Source organism: Ascaphus truei, chromosome 7 (genome assembly GCF_040206685.1).
Source record: "Ascaphus truei isolate aAscTru1 chromosome 7, aAscTru1.hap1, whole genome shotgun sequence".
Classification (NCBI taxonomy): Eukaryota; Metazoa; Chordata; class Amphibia; order Anura; family Ascaphidae; genus Ascaphus; species Ascaphus truei.
In genome coordinates, this window is record NC_134489.1 from 35,377,158 (window position 1) to 35,401,855 (window position 24,698).

At 43.7% G+C, this 24,698-nt stretch overlaps 1 protein-coding gene across 2 annotated transcripts; it reads left to right on the forward strand.

Moving 5' to 3' along the window:
* The first annotated feature begins 14,142 nt into the window (after positions 1-14,142).
* LOC142498513 (ETS translocation variant 3-like protein) lies at positions 14,143-18,975 on the forward strand. 2 transcript variants are annotated; one of them, XM_075606747.1, is made up of 6 exons: positions 14,143-14,242; positions 15,380-15,449; positions 16,195-16,432; positions 16,550-16,733; positions 17,510-17,630; positions 18,208-18,975. In XM_075606747.1, exons 2-6 carry the CDS (start codon positions 15,389-15,391, stop codon positions 18,792-18,794), a joined length of 1,191 nt encoding a protein of 396 aa, XP_075462862.1. In that variant the 5' UTR covers positions 14,143-14,242; positions 15,380-15,388; the 3' UTR covers positions 18,795-18,975. The 2 variants fall into 2 exon arrangements, with proteins under 2 accessions (XP_075462862.1, XP_075462863.1); XM_075606748.1 differs by lacking the exon at positions 14,143-14,242 and having other exon boundaries at positions 15,181-15,449.
* Positions 18,976-24,698: the final 5,723 nt, after the last annotated feature.

Consider the following 24,698-nt stretch of genomic DNA (forward strand, 5'->3'; position numbering starts at 1 on the left):
GAGGTGGGTGCTATTCTTGCGTTTGCCCATAAATAGTTCTGCTGTAAAATTGTTCTAGACTATGGTTTGTTGCATCTGCTGCCTGCATTCCGTCCCAGAAATTTGCTGCATTAAAAAGTACCTGACAATAAAAATATGGTGCTGAGATAAATTAATCTTGAAATAATTTGATGCGTATAATCTGTGTAACCTTTTTGATTTAGAATGGACTGTACACGGCCCACGGTTTGTTACATTTTCTGCTGGAAAATTCAGTCCGTAACTTGCGCACTTGACCAGCTTCAGTCCTTTTATTTGATAAAGCCATGCTCTTGTGCAGCCCAAGGATGTTTAATTCTCTCATCTTGGTCAAGGAAGGCATAAGAAGCAGTGTATGAGCAGCGTTATTGATCTGTAAGATTACTCCATTTCAGCAGTATTGATCATGTAATTGCTTGATCTCAGATCTCATTTAGACATGGCGTTCCTTTTCTATTGCTTTTCACTTTCTTGGTTAGTTTCACTCGCTCTGACACGGTTGCCGATTCAATAATAATAAAATAAAAAAATGCTGGTCCATCTCGTTGGAGTCGTACGGTTTAATAATTACACAATTCAAGCCTTGATGTTTTAAGAAATTGGCTTTCTGGTTTAACTGCAGGAGTTTGGTTACTAATACAGGGGTAGTAGGCTTTGTTCCTACTGCTGGGATTTATTGTGATCTTCACCAATGTTGCCATTAAATCCTATAGAAATACTGTGATAGTCTGTTTTTGGCGCATGGTGTTGTCCCCCCTGAGGACACCACATAGCCAGTTCTGTCGGTATACCCTGAATCCGTAGAATAATTCTACAGTGACGGCCCAGCAACCTAACAAAAGAAAGGTACAAACTGGTGTGTGTAGTCCAGCCGAAAAATGATCCCACCTTCTCGTTTGCCCTTGCCAAAATTTCTGGGAGAGACATCTGGATCTTCGCCTTCTAGTTAGCGAGACCATACCTAGCCACTGTTTGAGCCACCTCTGCTGAAGCAGGGATATCCTGTAAACCTGACCTGTTGTTGGTCCTTGAGGACTGGAGTTGGCCACCCGTGAAATAGATGGATAGATGAAATAAAACTACCTTGGTGGCTATTCCTCAGCCTCAACCTTTATACTGCAGGCACGTTCTTCTGGTATGCATGCCATTCGCAAACTTGAGGAATTTTTATTTTTCTCGTTGACACATTCAACTGAGATTTATTGGATATGTGCTACAGTATCTTTTAACCCCCTGTGCTGCCAAAGGGTTGGGGTTCCTTACAATGCATCTGATCTCAGATGCGCTATTAGAGGGGGTTGGGGTTCCTTACAATGCATCTGATCTCGGACACGCTATTAGAGAGGGTTGGGGTTACGCAAAATTTTACATAGGGTTCCTTAACAAAAAAAAGGTTAAACACTTCTACCCATTAGTAGGCAAACTAAGCATATCGGATTTTGCAGGCTGGCTCTCTGAATAATCCCAAGGGATGGCCCTAAACGAGGTTGAGGTTTGACGATGCTAGTGAGTAAGAAACTCGCTTATTTGCAATTTAAAGAAAAGGTGATTTATCTAAAACAATAAATTCTTTCAAAAACGTTTTCAATTACATGTTTAAATCGGATTAAATGTGGTTTGCCTCATTGTGTAACCATTTTAGAATTTCTTGAAATTTAAACACTAGCTAACCCCCCCCCTTTTTTTTTTTTTTTTTTTAATAACTGGTTTTATTTTGTTTTTTCGAAAGCATACATAAACAGTCATAGCATCTGAAGTAATTTTACCATAACATATCATTCCAATTAAACACGTATTTCAAAAAATTCAAGGAAAATGGGGGGAAAAGGGGAAGACAAGAAGGAAGGGGGTGGGGGTGGGGGGGGAAGGGATGTGGCTCGGGTCTATCCGTATTTGATATTCTTGTCTCAATGACATTGATCCTGTCTGATCTTCCTCACCGGATGGGTGAACTAGTCTCCAAATCTGACTATTCGCAAAGGCGTCTAGTGTCCTATTTACAATTTATAGCACCCACTTCAGGCCACTATCAAGGAAGAACGCATCTGCAAGCTAATCCATGTTTTAATGGGTCTCTCCACCACACTTTTTACCAGCCTTGTTAAAACAAAATTGTAGATTTGAATTTAAAAACCCTATAGAGTGAACTGCTGCTGTATTGTATGTCTTTATATAGTGCCATTAATGCACATAGCGCTGTATTGCTACAGGAATTGGCAATCTAGTTTTTTTTTTGGTACAATACTCGCTGCCAGTACCTTATGCGCTTCTCTTTGATTGGATGTTCTGTACAGCAGGAATTCATGGTGAATGTAAATTACCCCATCCTATCGTAAAAGCGTCCTAATGTAAACGATAAGACCAAATACAATATTCTGTTCTTAAAGTTCCTGCCCATCTTTATGCATGGAAACAGACAAATGCCCAATGGTAATATACAGCCCAAAGGAGCACGGGAACAGATGTATCAGAAAGAAGTCATTTATTAATGAATCTTTTAAAAAAAAAAAAAAAAAAATATGCAAATAGTACATACAAGTAGTGCTCCCCCCCCCCCCAATGAGCGCCTCCTCCAGCCCTAACGCGTTTCGCATCCAGGAGGGCCCCTTGATAAAGGCTCCATCCATGTTCTGCACCGTCACGCTGCAGATCCTACATACACTCCATTGTTATTCACTTTCCTTACATTAATATTTCCCTGGTGTCCGTCCTGTGGGTTCATAAATCTACCCCAACATACCCAGTTACTCCTGGCACAAGGTGGAGACAAAACCGCTCATTATAAAGTGTTTGCAAGGTGGAAGGGACGTTCTGTGCCTGTATAGCAGTATCCGAGAGAAGCTTTTAAAAAGTCCTCTGTAAAGGTTGGTTACCCTATATTCTATAGATATGGGAGGGTTTGGGAGCAGGCAATGAGCTGATGCTGAAATCTGAGTGGAATAGGCTTATTACTCAGTCTGTTTGCCTGAATTGTTATTGATCTTTAGCTGTCAGCTTTCATTGCTGCTAATGGGACATGACAAACCTTCTGTAACCAGAGCAAGCAGCCTCTTACTCCTGCAATGCGATACCTCTCCCCTCTGCCTCATCTTTATTCTGTTGATGGTTTGTTTTGGCCGTCGTGCCCACTGCCAGGCTCAGCCCTCATTGTCTCTTTAATCATAATTATAACAAGGTGTCTCGATTTTAATGCAGCCACCCCAGGGACGGGGTTATTCTGTGGCCGCCATTTCTGCACAGTTTGTACAATGTAGCGCAGGGCTCATAGCATATCAGCATCTCTAAAGAAGTAGGACTTTGGTTTGTTGGCTGCAGTGTGTCCTAAGAGATAATGGGAAAGGGCAGAGTTGCAGACCTGTCTGAGATATGTGAATGTGCTCACAAGTGGTATTTTTAATTTACTGTACGGTGGAGGGTTTTTGTACCTTTTTTTTACCCACCATAACTTATTTAATGTGTGGTTGAAAACCTGTCAGCCTCACGCTGATGAGACTCACAATGTAAAAACAGCTGTCTGTGAGTCGGGTTACTGGCTCTCCACTTCTTTTACTCAGCCTGTGCTTCAAAGCTGTGTAATACGGCAGGCATAAGCTTACAGGGGTCCATGTTAAAATGAATTAGAAGTAAAACGTGACACTGTGCTCATTTGCATGTAATTTCCCAGAATCTGTGGCTGCAGTGAAAGCACTATTCAAAGAGATAATGGGGAAGGGCAGAGCTGTCCGAGACATGTGAATGTGCTCACAACATGATAGTTTTATTTACTCGTGCAAACAATGGTAACCTCCAAAGTATTTACCTTTCTCCCAAACCAATACACAGGGCTCGGGAGCCTGTCCCTACTACTTTTGCAAACACAAATTGCAGGTTTTCTAAAAACAGTCAAATGTTCTCTCTCCTTCTCTCTCCTTCTTTCTCTCTCCTCACTCACTCTCACTCTCTCACTCTCTCCTCCTACTCGTCCCATCCTTCCATTCAATGTAAAAACTCTGCCGCTTTCAGATCTGCTAGGAGGTGACTTGTATACCTGCCCCGGTGTACTCCAGGTCTGCATTGCTTTGATAACCTATGTGCATTATGGAAAAACTCTTCACAAGGTTTATATGTTTCTGTGTCCTGGTACATGCACTTCCCAGCCCCACTATGTCTCTTCCTGGAGGAGATTAAGGAATTAAAGGTTTACAGTTACCCCCAAACCTTCTAGTACTTCTCCCTAAAGTAAGGGTCTCAAACTTGGTCCTCAAGGGACAACAGGCCAGATTTTATGGATATCCCTGCTTCAGCGCAGGTGTCTCAGTCGAAGACTGACTGGTGGTGGCCCTTGAGGACTGTGTTGGAGACCCCTGCTTTAGGGAGAAGTACTAGAAGATTTGGGGGTTACTGTAAACCTATGGATGAAGCAAGTGACATTATTCCCCCAGATAACTCAATCCATCCCAGAGTAACTGAGAATATAATAGATTTTCCATAGGATTCAATGGCAATGTATATCACAATATTGTATGTGTGTGTGCGAGTTACCCCCCCCCACACACACACACACACACGCAGACTGCTAATATATATTTATCATTGGGTACCGCAGTGTTTATTTCATATTAGAAAAGCCGTGTGTGGTTAAGTTATGAATGGAGAAGACCACGAGTGCGATTTAAGGGTTAAGCGAACTGCCTCAAACCCACCTCGCTTCTCCAGGGACTGGTGAACACTGGGTTATCATTTTAAGTAACTCTAATGCAGCGTGTGATGAAACCTGCCACTCGCCTGTGACAGAAACAGAGAGACACGGAGCAGATCACACAGCACCTGCTAAGGTAAGACTTTGCAAAGCAACATTTGAATGCATTGTTTTCATGTATCGTTAGCTGTGACACTATTAATGCAATCTGGGCACCCCAAGACACACACATCAAAATAGGTGCTTCATTCGTCATCGCAAGGAAAGTTTTGCTCCTGGAAGGGATCTTTTGCATGGTGATAATGTATCCCTCTTATCACCTAGATAACATTCCTCCTTAGGTCTGTATACTGGTTTGGTACTTTGCAAAGTTAAGTATATATATATATATATATATATTTCCCCCTATCATTTATGCTGAATTATTATTATTGTTTATGTACAGCACTGAGCACGGGAAGTATATTCAACTTTGTAACAATCTAAAATATTTGCCCTGAAAGTATGTGTTATACCGGCATAGAGATAAAGTATTCTAAAATATGTTATTCAGTCTTTTTATATTATTATTATTATTATTATTAGATTTACTTCCCAGAAATGATGTAATAAGGATTTAACCAGCAAAACTGCCACTTCCAGTTAGACAACATGGCGGTCATGTTTATACTCATGGAAAACGAAAAACGTGTAATCTACAGCAGGGTTGTTCAACTCCAGTCCTCAAGACCCCCCAACAGGTCAGGTTTTAAGGATATCTCTGCTTCAGCACAGGTGCCTCAATAGGTCCCTGCTTCAGCACAGGTGGCCCAATCAGTGGCTCAGTCTTTGACTGAGCCACTTGTGCTGGAGCTGGGATATTCTGAAAACCTGACCTGTTGAGGGGGGCTTGAGAACTGGAGTTGAGCCCCCCCCCCTGATCTACAGAACATGGAAAGATTAATCGTTGACAGATCAAATGTAAAGCTTGTCAAACGGTAACATTATTCACGTGTGGGCGTTGTGGGTGGCACATTGATTACCCACACGTTTCTAACCCTGGTCTCGGTGTGGACATAGGCTGCGCGCGTGGCCAATTTTTCATTTTCTGACCACTATTTGGGACGACCCATCTAAAAATCAGAGGCAACGATACATTACTACCAAGATGGACAAAGATCTATCCTCTCCCTCCCCTGTACCACATACTGCAGAGCTGCTTTCCGTTGTCGGGGGGGAGACTTGAGCCTCATTCAAATAAATAGAACCTAAATGTTCCCATGCAGGGGGAAGACGGCTTCAGGGTGTGTTGCATAGGGGTGCAGTGAGTCAATGTGCACCTCCAAATGCCGGGATCTGAAGTGATTGCACGGCTGGACCCACTCAGCAGTGAGATGGTTAAATAACGACCACGATACCCATCAATACCGCAGTTTGCTTTGCAGAGTATATTGCCTTGAGATCAGCGGCCTCCTTATCCGGGTGTCTCCCCGGTGTCCCAATCGAAATGAATTGACCTTCCGGCTTCTTGTAATATATATTTATTTATTTTTCCGCCCGGTCGTGTTTAGGATTTCATTTTTGTATTACAAAAGCCTTAGAACGATCATTTTCTCCCCCCGGAGACACAAAGCAAGGGCGTGAAAGGAGTGGGTGGGTGGGTGAGGACTGGGGGTGGGGGGGGGGGGGGGTTGGTGATTATTATAATTATTCTTGTTTTACTAAAAGGCAAGGAGTGGTAACAGCCAATAATAGTAACGGAATAGATGTCAAGAAATTGCCAGAACTTCTTTGGTGTTTAAGGGAAACTTCAATGCAAAATAAATTAATTTTACGTTGACCTTTTTTATTTTATTTTTAAAGCATCGGTTAAATAGAAAGGGGATTACTGCAACAGACTGGGTTACATGGGCAAACATTGGTTTTATGGTTTATTTAATGTTATTTTCCTATTTCAATTTAGATTTTTTTTTATTTATCTACTGTAGCATTCACACCGAGGGGGTCCCGTAGCTGAAAATAGCTTGTTTCATCTCTGGGAACCCCCCCTCCCCCCCTCTTCACAAGGTACTAGTTTAATTGGTGGTGGTCCCTGCTGGAATTTCAAAGATGGCGTCCGCCATCATCCAATAGGAAGTCGCGACAACATCCCTTCGATGACGTTGCGGTTGGTCCGTGAGACATGCACAATTTGGCAGCCATTTTTTTTCCCCCGGTGGAAGAAACACTTAATCCAGTGAGTATCTTGGGAAGTGGGGACTGTGGATGTTCGAGGTCGGTTCAACTCCAGAGATCCGCCGGGTGATGTAAAGAACATTAATGAAGACAAACAGATGGTGGGATTGCTGCTTTAAGAAGGGTTTGGGTACGGTGTATGTGCTACTAATGTCTTTGTTACAGTAAGAAGAATTAAGTAGAGATACCTAATAATAGTTTTTTCCCCTTGTATAGCACTGACAGTGTATACAGCGCTGTGCGTAGATCTTCATTTTGTATTTATTCATTTTGCGGGCCTGTGTCTCTGTCCAGACGAGGTTACAATCTACGTGAGGCACAGGGAGATAAGGTGACTTGCCCAAGGTCACAAGGAGCTGACCCCAGGAATCCCCTGACCCGCACTCAATATCATTGTATCAGAGTCAGTGTCTTTACTCACTGAGCCACTCCTGCCTTCTGATGCTTCTGTGGGAAAAAGAGGTGAGCAGTATGTGCCGCGTATATCTGTGAGGTGAGCAGTATGTGCCGCGTATATCTGTGAGGTGAGCAGTATGTGCCGCGTATATCTGTGAGGTGAGCAGTATGTGCCGCGTATATCTGTGAGATGAGCAGTATGTGCCGCGTATATCTGTGAGGTGAGCAGTATGTGCCGCGTATATCTGTGAGAGGTGAGCAGTATGTGCCGCGTATATCTGTGAGGTGAGCAGTATGTGCCGCGTATATCTGTGAGGTGAGCAGTATGTGTCCACTAAGTTTGTTAGAGGGGTAGGTGAGAGGTATGATGCCCCTGATCTTGGTTAGAGGGGTAGGTGAGAGCTATGATGCCCCTGATCTCGGTTAGAGGGGTAGGGGAGAGGTATGATGCCCCTGATCTCGGTTAGAGGGGTAGGTGAGAGGTATGATGCCCCTGATCTCGGTTAGAGGGGTAGGTGAGAGGTATGATGCCCCTGATCTCTGTTAGAGGGGTAGGGGAGAGGTATGATGCCCCTGATCTCGGTTAGAGGGGTAGGGGAGAGGTATGATGCCCCTGATCTCGGTTAGAGGGGTAGGGGAGAGGTATGATGCCCCTGATCTCGGTTACAGGGGTAGGTGAGAGGTATGATGCCCCTGATCTCGGTTAGAGGGGTAGGGGAGAGCTATGATGCCCCTGATCTCGGTTACAGGGGTAGGTGAGAGGTATGATGCCCCTGATCTCGGTTAGAGGGGTAGGTGAGAGGTATGATGCCCCTGATCTCGGTTAGAGGGGTAGGTGAGAGGTTTCATGCCCCTGATCTCGGTTAGAGGGGTAGGTGAGAGGTATGATGCCCTTGATCTCGGTTACAGGGGTAGGTGAGAGGTATGATGCCCTTGATCTCGGTTACAGGGGTAGGTGAGAGGTATGATGCCCCTGATCTCAGTTAGAGGGGTAGGTGAGAGGTTTCATGCCCCTGATCTCGGTTAGAGGGGTAGGTGAGAGGTTTCATGCCCCTGATCTCGATTAGAGGGGTAGGTGAGAGGTATGATGCCCTTGATCTCGGTTACAGGGGTAGGTGAGAGGTATGATGCCCGTAAAGGTTGGAAGGGATAAGATTTATGTAGCCATTGTATCTCTGAGAGGGAGCATGCCCCAGATGTCTCTTGGAGCAGTGCTAGAGAGGAGCAGAGCTGAGAGGTACGTATCCCGGATATCTTTATGGGCAGAAGGTATTGATAGCTGTGTGAGGGAATATGATATATATATATATATATATATATATATATATCCCTAATGCCTGTCATTTATAGCACATATGAATCAAATGAACACTCTTGTCAAAAATTATTTTGCTTATTCTGTCCGCCTCATTACTAAATGAACATCCCTGCGTCTTCCATGCTCTGTCCTATGGCTGTTCCGATGGACCTAATCCTCTTGGCCTAATAGCATTAAACGGCTTTTAAAGAAAACAAGGGACTTGACCCTGGGCTTCAGTTATATTAACTTGGGACGGTCCAATCGCCTGTGATTAATCTCCCAGCCCCCAGAGAGAATTAATAAGATTGGCACGGGATTTAGAGGGATGAAGGGAAGGAGACCCAGGGAATTATTCCCAACAGACACACGGCTGTTAGTTTTGTGCTAACAAGCGTGAGACCCTTTCTCTTTCCACTTGCTTCTGCTGCTGCTGCCCCCCTACCCTTTGTGGTTGAGTCTTTTAATAGTCTCTTCAATTTGTATAAACTAATACCACATAGCAAAAACCCTACTTAGAATTGATGTCTCCCTCCCCCCCCCCCCCAAAGGAAATTCAGAACCACAAAATGCTTTGTACTCTAAATCCGAGTTTGTCAAAGGTTATGAATCAGAGACAATTTAATTGTTAGTAATGGTGTGAAGGATCCACCATGCCCAGTTCATCAGTGTATATATATATATACTCATGTATAATCACTGGTGATAGTACGGTACAAGCTACCGCTGTTTAGTATTTACACAACTGGAATACCACTTTGTTTGTTTGTTTTCAACCTCGTAGTCCCACTTTTCTATTTACAGAAAAGGGGATCGATTTTCACCCTAAAAAAAAAAAAATCTCTCCTTTTCTGTTGTCTTTCTACCAGACTTATTGAATAAACCTGTCTAAAAAGGTTACAATATTTTTGACTCAATATTTAACAGGTTTGGGAGTTTTTCAGATCCGATACTACATCTTTTTAATGTGCTTCGACCTCCTGCAGTATATATATCTGGATTTATAAAACAAATTCATCCTTCAGCTCTGATATTCTGGCTATGACAGAAAAGCCGCAGACTGCAGGACAGCGCCGTGTTTAAGAAGTACTTTAAAGACCCACTAAAGCAGGGGTGGCCAAATCCAGTCCTTAAGTCTTTGACTGAGCCTCTGATTGAGCCACCTGTGCTGAAGCAGGGATATCCTGAAAACCTGACCTGTTGGTGGCCCTTGAGGACTGGAGTTGGCCGCCCCTGCCCTAAAATATTTGAGGATCATTGGTGTTCTGGCAACCACATTTTTTAAGACCAATTTGTCTATTAAATGGGAATACATAGATCCCAAAGAATGATTTGGCTGAGGAGTTGCTTTCAGACAAAGAGGGTTTCTTAAATCCATTAATCTTCTATTCCTAAAGGATGATGGTTCTTTCTGCAGCTCATGACGGGGAGTATCTGTCACCGTGGTCTCACCGGCCCGCCGTAAGGGTAGCAGCGCTAGGTTAATGAATCCGTGGCTGGATCTGTGCCCCAGCTGTGCAGCGACAAGTACATTTGAGGGCAGGGTTCTCTGTTTCGTAAATGATCATCTAATTGATGAGAAAATACAAACCCATCGCCGTCCCCTTATGGGGTAACTCGGTGGTGTTAAACGGAGGTGAGAGGGTATTAAAATACATGTCGAGATTCTCAAAACCGTGGCGTGTCAATGTGTCCATCAGTGCTGTTAGAGAATTAATTAAAGAGACTGCAAAGTGGTGAAGGATTAATTAGTCAGTGGGATGGCAGTGTAGTCTGGTATTAAATACCCTATTAAAAAGCCTAACACCCTCAACCCACCTCCTACCAAATCATTTTCTGCTTCCTCTGCGTTTATTTACCTTTGACATTATATATCTAATGCATTTACTATCGCTGCATACAGGGTTATTATTTTACGTTGATATATTTTAAGTTTTTATATGACATGTATTTGTCTCTCTTATTTAAAATACTATATATTACAAAAAATACCTGGATATTTAAACCACTTTATGATGTAAAAATGACACGGGGGAAAGTGTTTTAGATGCTATAAATAAGAATATAATCTGTGTTTCTGTCTTTATTTAATTTTGGGCAATTTGTATTATTTTAAAATCGGCATATACAGGATCCATAAATATAGGCAGCAGTCCTATTTCTAGAGACACTATTGATTCTGTGTGCTAAGCAGTGAGAAATGACTATTGGATTTTAAATAACTGTTTAATTTAGTTAATTCTTGTCAACAATTTCATGACGACCAGGATTTTATCTTTACGGCTTCACATGTTTTACTTGTTCTAAAAATATTTCTACATTTATGGGGTTTTTAAAAAAATAAATAGATTTTACTAATATATTTGTTTCCAAGTATTTAATTAGTGGCTCACATGTATAATTATAAAGGTGATGTGCAATGTTTCAAATGACAAGCATAAAAAACACAGGCTTTACTGTGAAATATTTAAAATGAGTAATAATATGACAGGTGAACCATGTAAAAGTAAAACCTCGGAAAAAGGCCCAATTTTAACATTTGCTTTCACTTTACATTTTATAAAATGAGATCTGTTACTATCTTGATGATAGTGGAATTCTCAGTTTGTAGAGAATATTTGTGTTTTAAATTAATGTGTTGTGTTTATGTTTTTCCTCCTGGGCCCTACCTGCGCACCCTGCCTGTGCGCGGTACCTGCGCGCCAGTCTGTGCATGCTACCTGCGCGCCCTGCCTGCGCATGCTACCTGCGCGCCCTGCCTGCACGCCCTGCCTGCATGCCCTGCCTGCGCATGCTACCTACGCGCCATGCCTGCGCACCCTGCCTGCATGCTCTACCTGTGCGCCCTGCCTGCCTGCGTATGCTACCTGTGCACCCTGCCTGCACGTGCTGCCTGCGCATGCTACCCGCGCATCCTACCTGTACGCCCTGCCTGCGCTCCTTGCCTGCACATGCTACCTGTGTGCCCTGCCTGCGCGTCCTGCCTGCACATGCTACCTGCGCATGCTTCCTGTGTGCCCTGCCTGCGCACCGCCTGCGCGTCCTGCCTGCGCATGCTTCCTGTGTGCCCTGCCTGCGCATGCTGCCTGTGTGCCCTGCCTGCGCATGCTGCCTGTGTGCCCTGCCTGCGCATGCTGCCTGCGCGCCCTGCCTGCGCGTCCTGCCTGCGCATGCTGCCTGCGCATGCTTCCTGTGTGCCCTGCCTGCACATGCTACCTGTGTGCCCTGCCTGCATGCTCTGCCTGTGTACGCCCTGCCTGCAGCACACTGTGTGCGCGCCTCGCCTGCCTGCGCGCCCTGCCTGACTCTCAACACCTGTCTAAGGTGCTGTTATTTCTTTGTGTTTATCATCATCCCCTTCAATGTGTCTTGACTGAATGTTTTCATATATATAGTCTTGAGAAAGGTCCCTATAAGAACTAAAACATTGATCTTTTGAATAAATGAATTTTCTTTGTTTGCCAAAGTCCTGTTTGTGCCTATTTGATTATATATATATATATATATATATATATATATATATATATATATATATATATATATATTATTTTTGTTTGTTTGTTTAATCCATTGCAGTGTTCAAAGTTTACCATTTCAAAATTGCTTTTTATGCTTATATCACTAATTATGAAAGGGAAATGTAAGCATTTACCTAAGAAATATTTACAGCTGAATCCACGGTTTGGCAATAGCTCATCCAATACATGGTAATGCCCAAGTATACCGTTTCTATAGGAGGGCTGCAGAGGTGAAACCCAATCTATAACAGGTCAAATAAAACATACCGTTGCACATCCCTCTAGATCAGTGGTGTTCAATCTTTTTTTGGCTAAGGAATTATATTGTGAAATTCTGCAGAACCCCAACCCTCTCTAATAGTGCGGCTGAGATCAGATGCATTGTAAGGAACCCCAACCCTCTCTAATAGTGCGGCTGAGATCGGATGCATTGTAAGGAACCCCAACCCTCTCTAATAGTGCGGCTGAGATCAGATGCATTTTAAGGAACCCCAACCCTCTCTAATAGCACGTCTGAGATCAGATGCATTTTAAGGAACCCCAACCCTCTCTAATAGCGCGTCTGAGAGCAGATTTATTGTAAGGAACCCCAACCCTCTCTAATAGCGCGCCTGAGATCAGATGCATTGTAAATTCTTTTGTATATGGTACAATTTCTATAAATGAAACTTGTAGAGATGCCCGGAGAAACTCGGTTGAAAAACACTGCTCTAGATCCCTATCCTTTTTCCATTTAATGCTGCTTCAGAGCCTGCAATACACATATAATTAGCCATTTGTTATCTCTTAATTTTATTCAACAAGTTGCGTCAAGCCTGCAATACAATATTAGTTGCTGCTACCATCGGGATAGTGACACATCGTGTTATTGTACGGGATCCCGTATCTGGGTTTTAATATATGGCACTGATTACCCCAATTCTGCGCTGGAGGGATCAGCAAGTCATTGGAGACCCTCTTCTCTTTCAGGTTATTTAAAACATTGCTCATTCATTATAATTATAATCATTATTATATGAGTGGCTATATATATATATATATATATATATATATATATATATATATATATATATATATATATATATAACATAAAAATTGAGAAATACATTCGTGAATGTCCACATGCGTAAGAAATATCATGCAACGCCGTAAAGAGAAAATCCTTCTCGTCGGGAAACTGTTGACAAGAATTCACTGAATTTAAACAGCTATTTAAAATCCTATAGCCACGTCTCGCTGCTTAGCGCTCCGCTGGCTGTGTTTGTGAGTTGAGACGTTTGCCCGATAATAAAAGAAACAGGAGTTACATTTGAATCCATCTAAATATTGCAATTGAGTACTTCATTGTCAACGTATCCGGGAGCCAAAAGACGGCACCAGATTTCAAATAAAACATGACTTTCTTTCAAGGTTCCTTTGCTTTAGAATTTTGGGTGCTATTGGGTGAACCAGTGTGGCAGCCCGGGAGACTTGGCTCTGTAACCTTGTGTGTCTGATTTATCACTGATTTTGTTGCATGTTATACACCAGAGGTAGCCAATGCCAGTCCTCAAGCTCCACCAACAGGCCAGGTTTTCAGGATATGCCTGCTTCAGCACAGGTGGCTCAATCAGTGGCTCAGTTGACTGAGCCACCTGTGCTGAAGCAGGGATATCCTGAAAACCTGACCTGTTGGTGGCCCTTGAGGACTGGTATTGGCCACCCATTGGTAAATACAATCAAATCCTTCATATTTAAATGTTACACGCATCCCATCAACAGCATCGCTCCCCCAACACTTGGGTCCATAGTAATGAAATGACATATTTACATACTGTTGCACTAAACGGGCTTAGTCTAATGATATATTTTCTTTGGCCGGTGAGCATCCAGCAGGAGAATCCCAAATCCCTTTAAAGCCAGCCGTAGGAGGATAACCCTGTGACTAAGCCGCGGTGTATGTTACTTCTTATTTTGGGGTGGATAAGAAGATAAGGATTGGAAGGGTGCCCCCTCCTCTCGTCGCCCTATAAATTAGATACTCTGTATAACCTCTTAGTTTTTCTCCTTGTTTGTCTCTCAGCTGTTTGATCCAGTGGGGAACACCGACTTATTACCCAAAGAATCTCTCCCCGAAGCCGTGTAAGTGATATATATATATATATATATATATTCTTTATTATTATTTACTTTGGGCTTCTATAACCCTTTAATTCCTTCACCCTCTTCCTTTCTCTTTTTATAACACTTATTTTCTAGTATTTCTTTCCTATCTTCTCTTATTTCTACCAGATTCACACACACACACACACACACACACACACACACACACACACACACACACACACACACACACACACACATTATGCTTTATACATAGCAGATATTTGCTCTTGATTTAATACAAGAAGAAAAAAAAAACATAGATCTAAAAAAATATATTTATTTATATTATGTCATATAACTCACATTCTCTGCGCTGGAGTTCTAGCCGTGAGATACACGTTTCGCAGCAATTTAACCTTTAACCCTTTCATCTTGGCAGCGACTGTAACAATCTCGCCTGGTTGAAAAGCAATTAGGCCCCGGTATCATTGCATCACGCTCGTCTGGTCTGTAACGATCAGCGGTTGAAGGGTGATAGATAATATCTTTTTTTTTTACATACCCATGCTACAGTTTCACTTCTTTCTTTTTTAGCGATCGTCGTTGTGGTTCACATGAAAGTGGTTTCACACCTTGTGGAACAGCTTTTCAAACCGCATAGGTTTGTTCTTCACACACGATTCTCGGCGATGATTTCCAACATGAGATTTCTAGACCTCAAACATCGCGTCTGGGCTGTCATCTTTTTTTTTTTTTTTAACGTGCTACACGTAACCGCAGTTATAGATAGACAGATATGTGTTCGTGGGTTTTTTCCCCCTGTGTTGATAATGCCTATTTTACAGGGAGCTTTCATTTTATTTAGAATGATATTTTGCCTTGTATCAAACCGCACTGTGATAAATAACACAAACAGCACCAGGTTTATCCAATGCTTCCAAGAGACGCTATTTCCATGATAAAAGCAGTGATTTTGTACCAGTTCTGCATCTGCAATGTCGTATTAAATAACCCACATGCTCATGTGCACAAGCCCCACAGGGGAATCGAACTCACAAGTTTAGTTGACTATTATAACCGACACCCCACGCACTAGTAATGTAAGCGGTGCTGCACTCCTTGTCTCCTGCTACTCTAGACCAGTAGTGAAAGGATCTTTCTCTCTGCTCCCAGGCTGATAGGATGCACTGTGGCTGTGTGACGGATAGAGGCACCGTTGTTCCCAGCTCTTACTGGATACCAGGTACGGTAGAGAAAGAGCATGTGGTCATGTTGTGTGTATGTAGGCATGCAATTACAATTTGTTATATATATATAAATATATATATCTGACAATGTACGCAGCGCTAATGTTGCATTCCCATTGAGTCCCTACCCCTTAGAGCTTACAATCTAATGTTGGTGCCCGAGGCACAGGGAGATCAGAAGACTTGCCAAATCTAAAACGGACACAGAGATTCTAACCGGGGATTCACTACTTTTTTATTTTTTAAAGGTAACCTATCCCACTGATTCCAGGGACCCCTCTAAATATTAGGGTTGCCAGGTGTCCAGCATTGAACCGGACTGTCCTGTATTTATATACTCTGTCCAGTAAAAAATTGTATGTGTCCGGTATTAAATCTCTGGACGTAGTGACCTAATTGCCTTGGGGGGGGGGGGGTGTGCAGGATTTCCCTGAGCAGGGAGAGAGCAGGGCTGTTGCTAGGTGGCTGGGCAGCTTTCTCCATCCTGATTGGCTGCATTACCCAGCTGCAGCCAATCGGGAGGAGGTGTCAGGAGCCTGGGGGTGGGGACAAGGAGAGGAGGAAACAGCATGGAGCTGAGGGAGGTGTGTGTGTGTGTGTGTCTTGAGCACGTTGCACGTTTTGCCAAGCTGTCCAGTATTTTTGCAGAAGACACCTGGCAACCTACTAAATAATGCAGAGACTCGTTGGTTACCCCGAGCCCTCTTCTACCGTCCAGTGAACACTCTCCCATGTTTGCAGGGCTGGCGTTCCCAGACTGGGCGTACAAGGCGGAATCGAGCCCCGGCTCCCGGCAGATCCAGCTGTGGCATTTCATCTTGGAGCTGCTGCAGAAGGAAGAGTACCAAAATGTCATCGCGTGGCAGCAGGGGGAATACGGGGAGTTTGTCATCAAGGACCCCGAAGAGGTGGCGAGACTGTGGGGCCGGCGCAAGGGCAAACCTCAGATGAACTATGACAAGCTGAGCCGGGCACTCAGGTGAGAGAGAACCGGAGAACCTGCTGGGTAATCCTAGTTATGTTATCAGTTTTATCACCTGTGCTGCCGGAGGGACCGGCGGTGCATTGAATTGTGGTTGAAACGTGTACTTGTTAGGTATTACTACAACAAGAGGATACTGCACAAGACCAAAGGGAAGAGATTCACCTACAAGTTTAACTTCAGCAAGCTCATTTTCGTCAACTACCCAGTGTGGGACGTGAGGGCCCCGGCACAACCTCTACTGATGGGGAGCAATATGTATCGTTCAGCAGCGGTGCCGCCTGGGGTGCACAGGGAGGTAATACGTTCGCATTATACACACATACAATAGTCTGGAGGCTGCAAGTCAACTCCAATCTCCCGAGTGCAGGGGGGAGAAGCGAACCCTCCAAAAAACATGTCTAAGTTCTACAAACAGACCGCACAGTGTCTCTGGAGTTAGAAGCTTTACAGGAGCATGGTGATTATAGAGAAACTAATATTTTATTATGTGTTAGGGGGGGGGGGGGGGGAGTTCATCTGTGCTGCTGTGTTGTAATGAAGGTATAATAAAGTATTTGTTTCATAGTGGAAACAGTGAGCTCATATCGGTGCGTGTGTTTGGCGACCGAAACGTCGGGATATTTGGTGCTCTATGGAAAAAAAGAAACCCTCTTATTTTTCAATAACATTTGTCAGGACCGGTATTTAGTATATGTTTCATGCACTTCCTTGTCCCTCCAACCCCCCCTTCCTTGTCCCCCCAACCCCCCCTTCTCCTCACCTCTTCTTCACCCCCTCCCCTCCGGTCCTCTCCCCATCCTCCCCCCCTCCGGTCCTCTCCCCCTCCTCCTCCCATCCCCCCCCTCTCGTCCCTCCTACGCCCCTCTCCATAAGCATTTGCCTATGCATATATCTATTTGATTCTGTACACACACACTTAACCAGTATATCACTTCCTTCCTTAAAATATAGCTGTATAATGTGCCCATATGTACTAGGAAAGGGGGGGTGAGGGGGTGACAATCCTGGTATTGACATCGGTGTGAGGCTGAAACTGTATGAGGAACAAACCATGTTTTCCCATCGCTTCAGGTCCTACAGAATACGATCCTTGCACACAAGTTATTGGCCGACCAACTCGCTTCTCGTAGAGTGATCCAGAATCCAGTGGACTTTGACATGAGTGTGGAGAAAAAGGCATTGGGTGCTGGGCGTAAGTCTTCTGGTTAACTGGTGACATTGGATGTGGTATGGGTTCGAAATTGGAGTCCAACATTTCAGTTTGACCTTATCTGCCTATTTCAATTGTAGATTAGTAGAACCTTTAATAATGTTCCATCGATGGTCTTCATCCAGATCCATTAAAAAGTCAATGTAAACTCAATCCATTTCCAATGAACATTTCTGGCAGTGAAAGAGTTCAATAAAATGAGATTGGTGGAAAACTGCTTTTAAATAGTATGGAACTGATGATATAAGGAAGGGACAATATAAAACCACCTGGAGTTAATCTGACCTCTGGCATTGCAAGGAACAACTACTGTATGTGAAAGGCCAGTAATTGCCAAACCAGCAAACTAAGAAGTCTTGTATGATTAGGCGTATGACTTATTTAGAGATGAAGTTAACATTAATTATATTTTACGTTGACTTTTTAAAAAATGTGTTCTTAATACTTATAGTTTCTGTCAATATTTCCTCAGATTCTCTGGGTCCTCATTCCTTTGCCTTTGAATCTCTGGGATTACAGTAGCATAATATTCATACTAAATCTTTGCTTCTCTCCCCAGGATGCAGCTCGGCCTCCTCTTCCTGTTTTTTGGGATCCTGTTGCCATTTTGGCCTCCACGACATCTACCCCCATGTACCTCCCTCCGCTGCAGAACTTCATCCCGTAGGCTTTGCTCCCCACAGTGGGCGACCTCTTTACTCCTCTCCTCTCCCAGGTTCTGCTGAGTGGCAGCTCTGTGCCGATCACTTGTTTCACCCTCATCAGACGCTGATGTCCTTGGAGGAGAGAATTCAGAGCCTCAGTCATAGGGGAATTCACAACAGGCTGCCAGGAGGACCATTTCCCAACCTTTCTCCGAGCCAAATGGCTACCCTATCCAAAGAAACCCTGCCATTTCTGGCACCGCCCGCCAACGCAAAGGGGCAGACAGATCGCTCCCAGGCTTCCTCTGCTGTGAAACCCGAACCAGAGACACAGCTTAGATCACGAGGAGAGGAGGAGAACATGCTCATGGCTCCTCATGGAAGTGAGAAGGCTCCTCTCCGTTCTTCTGAGAACCATAGCATGAGAAGCAAGCGCTTGGTATGCCCCGACATGCCACATCCGCCTGGCATCAGAAAAAAATGGCAGCTAAAGCCTACCTAGCTGTTCTCAGTATAAAAGTCAGCACCAACCTTGAGTTAAATACCATGGTATGGACACTATCAATGTATGTATTTTGTGGTCCCAGTCGGTTGTAAGGACACTGAAAAGCATTTAACCCATTACAAAGCAATGCTTTCCCATCCTTTTTTTGTATGGTACCACGCCATTATATGAATAAAGCTTCCTGTACCACCAGTGTATTACTCAAGTGTACTGTATATCATTATAAATGTAGTCTGTATATATGTGAAAGCTGCTGGCGAGGAGATCTTACAAGTCCAATGAGAAGAAGCGCCCACCGCCTCTTAGTTTTGATTTGTTATGGCGAGCATTGACAAGGTAAGAGTATATGTTGCAACCGATCAGAGACCGGAAACCCACAAAGGCAGTGGCGTAGCTACCTGTGAACAGGTACATGACAAAGCCTTGGTTGGGAGTCCTCGTCCTCCTGTGATACCAACAATTTCTGGGAGGCTTTCTGATCATGTTTACACCCCTTCCCTGCCAGCGGGGCCAGCACCGTGCTGCTTGCCATTATTATACAGCTTGGTGCCACTAGCAAAGGGGTTAAAACTTCAATCCTTACAAAAATAATAACACGGTCTAGGAAATCACCTATAAAAGTATCTTAAAGCAGCAGAACAGTCTACTTACCTCAGTAGCGGTTGCCGGGTTTCTCTGTGAAGTTTAAATGTCCCGGTCACGCGGGCCAATAGGAAGCTTGCACTGGATGATGTCACGGCTTCTTATTGGCCCGCGGGACATTTAAAGCCATTATGTTGGCTACACTTTCTCTGGCTGCAGGAATACTGGCACTGCTATGGAGGTAAGTTATCTCCGGAAGTACGGGGTCCCTGCAGCTGAAATTAACAGTTCAGCTCCAACGACCCCCTGCTTCAATCCTGTAACAGAAACAATAATAATAATTTAAAAACGCAATACAGCCTGTTCTGCAGCTTCAACTCTTAAAATCACAAGCTGGACAGAATGGGTTTCATAAGACCCGGATACACTTCAATGGGAACCAGGATAGAAATGCCTCTCTCAGCATCAGATTAATGCAAAATAGTGTTTTCTACCCTGATACAGCGGTACGTTTTCCTTGACAGTATGAACACGACCTCCTGCTATTAATAATACACAGCTCTGTTTCCATGTAGGCACTCTCCGCCCTTCTGTCTTTTTAACTTGTAAAAATAAGGCGTTCCTTCACATTGCTTTTAATTATTGTGGTGGAAACCCCCCTTGATTCCACCATATGGTTTCATGCCGACACTGAACATCCTTGGAACTGACAATTCGTCCAATTATCCCAGTTCTAGGCAGGGCGCAATTATAAGGGCTGTAATTTGATGGTGATAAATACAGAGGGGAAATATTCCATTAGAAATATCCCAGCGGGTTGGATGGTGTTTATCTGGAGATGAAAATTGTGAGGCTCCAAAAGAAACATCGGGAAGTTGTAAGATATAGGGGATTTCTTAGAGACCCCCTTAAGGGCCTTATTCTATAGTGTCCGGAGAGGCGACGCAGGCAATTTTAAACCAAAAAACTCCACTGAAGTAAATGGGGATTTCCAGAGAAAGGGCTGTTTCGGACAATATAGAATAAAGCTCTAAATCTGTACAAAAGGCGGCCACGGGATTGACAGTTTTGGTATTATATCTACTGTCCAATTACTTTATGAAAAATGCACTAATGCCGGGATTCACTAAATCACAATGCAGGGAATGAAAGTACTCAGTAAACAAAAAATTATTGGCACTCAATAGGACCTAGTACCAGGCCTGGGTTATCCATTGGGCACAACGGGCACAGTGCCCAGGGCAGACGAAGCTCCCAGTTTTAGGCCCCCCAAAACTTGATCATTAGAGGCGGCCAGTTACATATAAGGCCGCACTTATAGTCCAGTCGCGTCAAAACAAATATAGGCCGCGCTTATAGTAGGAGCGACGCGACGGCGCAACAGCTTGGTCGCGATCGCTGGAAGTCGATTCAATTTGATTATTCAGCGACTGCAGTGTGATATCAGCGTCGCGTTGCCGGGACTATAAGCGCGGCCTAAAGCAACGCTCCTAGAGATGGGCGAATTTTTTTGGCGGATTATGATCCACAGCGGATTGGCCGGTGCCTTTGGTCCGCGGATTTTCACAGATCAATCTCAAAATGGGCGATTTGCGGATTTGTTATTATTATTACCAATACATTCTGCGGATTCCGCAACCCGTGGACGGATTCGTATTATCCAATCCGCAGATTCAGCAATTCTTAAACATCCGCCAACCATCCGCTGAGCCCGCGGATTGGATTCTACTAATCCGTCCACGGGTTGTATCCAATGGCGGATTTTTTTATGAATCCGCACAGATTAAAATGACCCCAAATCCATCCACGGATTTAACACCGCGAAACGGATTCTGGGGGTAAAATACGAGAAGATCTGAGAAACGGATTTGGGCAGATTCGCCTGTGAATGAATACCGCTAACAGTGTAATAGACAAAATATCAGTTATAGCATTAGTCATATAAATATATATCTAAAAGGAAAAAGTATAAGGCGCTCAAAACTGATTTTAAATAGTGTTGCAATGATGTCTATGAGTGCTGCCACAATGTAATGGGTGCACACCACCCCAAAGAAAATACAAAGTACAAAAAAACACAAAAGGTGCAAATCAGAGACACAGGTGCATAGATATACAACACCTGAAGGATAAATACGTGAACAAGTCCTATATTCGAATTCCACAACGAGATGTACCTATAAATGAAAAAGATAACAATATGGTGAAGTTCGTTTATGAATACAATTATTGCGCAAGCAACAGAGGCTACTTACAATGTAGCAGAAATAACAGGCATATCAGTACAATGCTTTCAGATCGCTGCATCAAAGGGGCTGATAATCTCAGGAACCGCTCACTCTGTCTGTGTACTCGGATGCGGAAGCGTCATTGCTCAGCTGTAATCAGCAGTTGCGCAGGTCCTCTGATGGTGATGTCACTCCCCTAAACGGGGATATCGCTGGCTCCGTTCACTCAGTGAGATTAGCCACAGGGCTCAATTGCAAAATTGATATAACAGTCCCAATAGCCTTTAAATAAGGCTTTGCAGCAAATAGAACGACAGTTAAAAGTCCTGAATATAACAGAAAATAGGGAGATCTACTAAGTGACCCTCACCCTACTAGTTTCGCCTGAGTTTAGACTTCTTCTGGGGCATGACTCAGACATCACCTGAACATCATAAATAGTAGATTGCAAGGTCCTGATGGGCTATGCAAATAAGAACTAGTCTCTCCACTAAAATACTTTAAATAAATCATGACACGGTGTAATCTGTCATGTGTTGTTGTTCATCTGAGGTTGTATTTACCTAATTGTAAGACCTGCTAAGGAACAGATGATTGTTATTATATCCTGATATGTAAAACCATAGAATTCAAAAAGGGTGTACTTTCTTTTTCACACAACTGTATATATATATATATATATATATATATATATATATATATATATATATATATATATATATATATATATATATATATATATATATATATATATATACAGTGTTCGACAAACCTATACATTTGCTCGCCCCGGGCGAGTGGATTTAACCCCCGGGCGAGTAAATATTGGCCCAAGCAGCACACGTTTGGTACTAGGTGGCGAGTAGATTTTTTTTTGTGATTTGTCAACCACTGTATATATATATATATATATATATATATATTGTGACAAACGGCTTACTCCGGGGCTCCGCCGTCTGTCCGGGACTGTTAGAACACGGTCTTTTAGGGTAGGTTAAATGATGAGACGTCACGTACTGTTCCTTTAAACAGGCTATGCCTGGTTTATTCAGTCCCAGGCACTGAGACTGCCACAGTTTAAACAGAAAACAAAGCCAAACAAAAAGCTGCTCGTCTGAGCGATAACTTAAACTTAGATGTCCCTGACTCAGAGTTGGAAGTGGCTTGTCCACTTCCACCAACAAAATAAGTACCTTTGCAGTCTTTAGACAAACTAACAGAATGAATGAAGCGATTTGGGAAAGAGGCTTTCTCACCCCTCTGCAGTTCAGCAGCCTTCCAGGCTCTTGGGCGGGGCTCAGAGGAAACAGGAAACAGGTCTTATATACCTGAACTCTAATCAGCATGACAGGTGACAGAAAACAGGCAGCAGACAAACTGTGGAATGGAGTGCCTGTACCACGAGGCTGCCCTGTTCAGCTTAGACAGGACAGAAACTGTTCAGTATCCTGGGAGCCCTGTATATGGAGTTTATTACCAACCCCTGGTTTCTGTCACATATCCTCCCCCCCAGCTCAGACCTCGAGGGGTGAGCGACCATGGATATTAGGGAGTGCATCCTTGACAACCCGTCGGCATTGCCATGTTTGTGCCCCGACCTGTGTTCCACAGAAAATTTAAAGGGCTGTAGGCTTAGGAACCACCTGGTCACCCTAGCGTTCTTCTCCCTATTTTGACACATCCAGGTAAGGGGTGCATGATCTGTGACCAATCGGAACTTTCTCCCCAACAGATAATACTTGAGTGTCTCTACAGCCCACTTTATTGCGAGACACTCTTTCTCGACTATGGAGTAATTTTTCTCCTGGGGATTTAGTTTCCTACTTAAATAAAGGATGGGGTGCTCCTCCCCTTGAGACTCCTGGGAGAGTACCGCCCCCAGCCCTACCTCAGATGCGTCGGTTTGGACTACGAACTCTTTGGAGAAGTCAGGTGTGACCAACACTGGTTGGGCACAGAGAGCTTCTTTCAGGCTTCTAAAGGCCTGTTCGGCTTCGGGGGACCACTTTACCATTAGCGGTCCTCTTGCTTTTGTGAGGTCGGTTAGTGGGGTTGCCTTAGTTGCAAAATTGGGAATAAACCTCCTATAGTAGCCAATTAACCCCAAAAAGGTCCTTACTTGTTTTTTTTGTGACTGGCCTTGGCCAATTTTGTATCGCCTCTACTTTGAGTGTTTGTGGTTTGAGTAACCCTCTACCAATAGAATACCCCAGATACTTGGCCTCCTCCAGACCAATAGTGCATTTAGCGGGGTTAGCAGTTAGTCCAGCAGACCGAACTGCGTCGAGCACAGCTTGGACCTTTGGAAGGTGGGACTGCCAATCTTCACTATGGATTACCACATCATCCAGGTAGGCGGCAGCGTACCGAACATGTGGTTTTAAAATTTTATCCATCATTCTTTGGAATGTGGCGGGAGCTCCATGTAAGCCAAAAGGCAACACCTTATATTGAAAGAGGCCGTCTGGGGTTGAGAAGGCTGTTTTTTCTTTTGCCCTTTCTGTGAGGGGAACCTGCCAGTACCCTTTTGTTAGGTCTAGGGTTGTGAGATATCGGGCTTTGCCCAGTCTCTCTACAAGTTCATCCACCCTGGGCATAGGATAAGTATCAAATTTTGACACCGCGTTTAGTTTCCGGTAGTCATTACAAAACCTTGTTGTACCGTCTGGCTTTGGGACTAAAACTATAGGGCTGTTCCACCCACTTTGGGATTCCTCAATTACGCCTAGTTTTAGCATTTTTTTAACCTCTAAACTTATAGCCTCTCTCTTGGCCTCTGGGATTCGATACGGTTTAAGGTTAACTCGGACCCCCGGTTCAGAGACTATGTCATGTTTAATTACGTTAGTTTTACCTGGCTGTGTAGAGAAGATTTCTTTGTTCCTTCTCACTAAACTCTGGACCTCTCGTTTCTGATGCACGGACAGTGTTTCAGCTATGCTAACCTCTGGGTCAGTTTCTTGATTCTCTGACGGACCTGGGGGTACTAGAGTTAACAAGACCTCTCTATCTTTCCAGGGCTTGAGTAGGTTTATATGGTAAATTTGCTCAGGTTTCCTCCTACCTGGCTGCCTTACCCTATAATTTACTT

Excerpts from the sequence above, each read along its gene's own strand:
- LOC142498513 (XM_075606747.1), top strand. The coding sequence starts at position 15,389 with ATGCACTGTGGCTGTGTGACGGATAGAGGCACCGTTGTTCCCAGCTCT. Across the intron at positions 15,450-16,194 it reads CAGCTCTTACTGGATACCAG|GGCTGGCGTTCCCAGACTGG; the intron begins GTACGGTAGAGA and ends CCATGTTTGCAG. Across the intron at positions 17,631-18,207 it reads AAAGGCATTGGGTGCTGGGC|GATGCAGCTCGGCCTCCTCT; the intron begins GTAAGTCTTCTG and ends TTCTCTCCCCAG.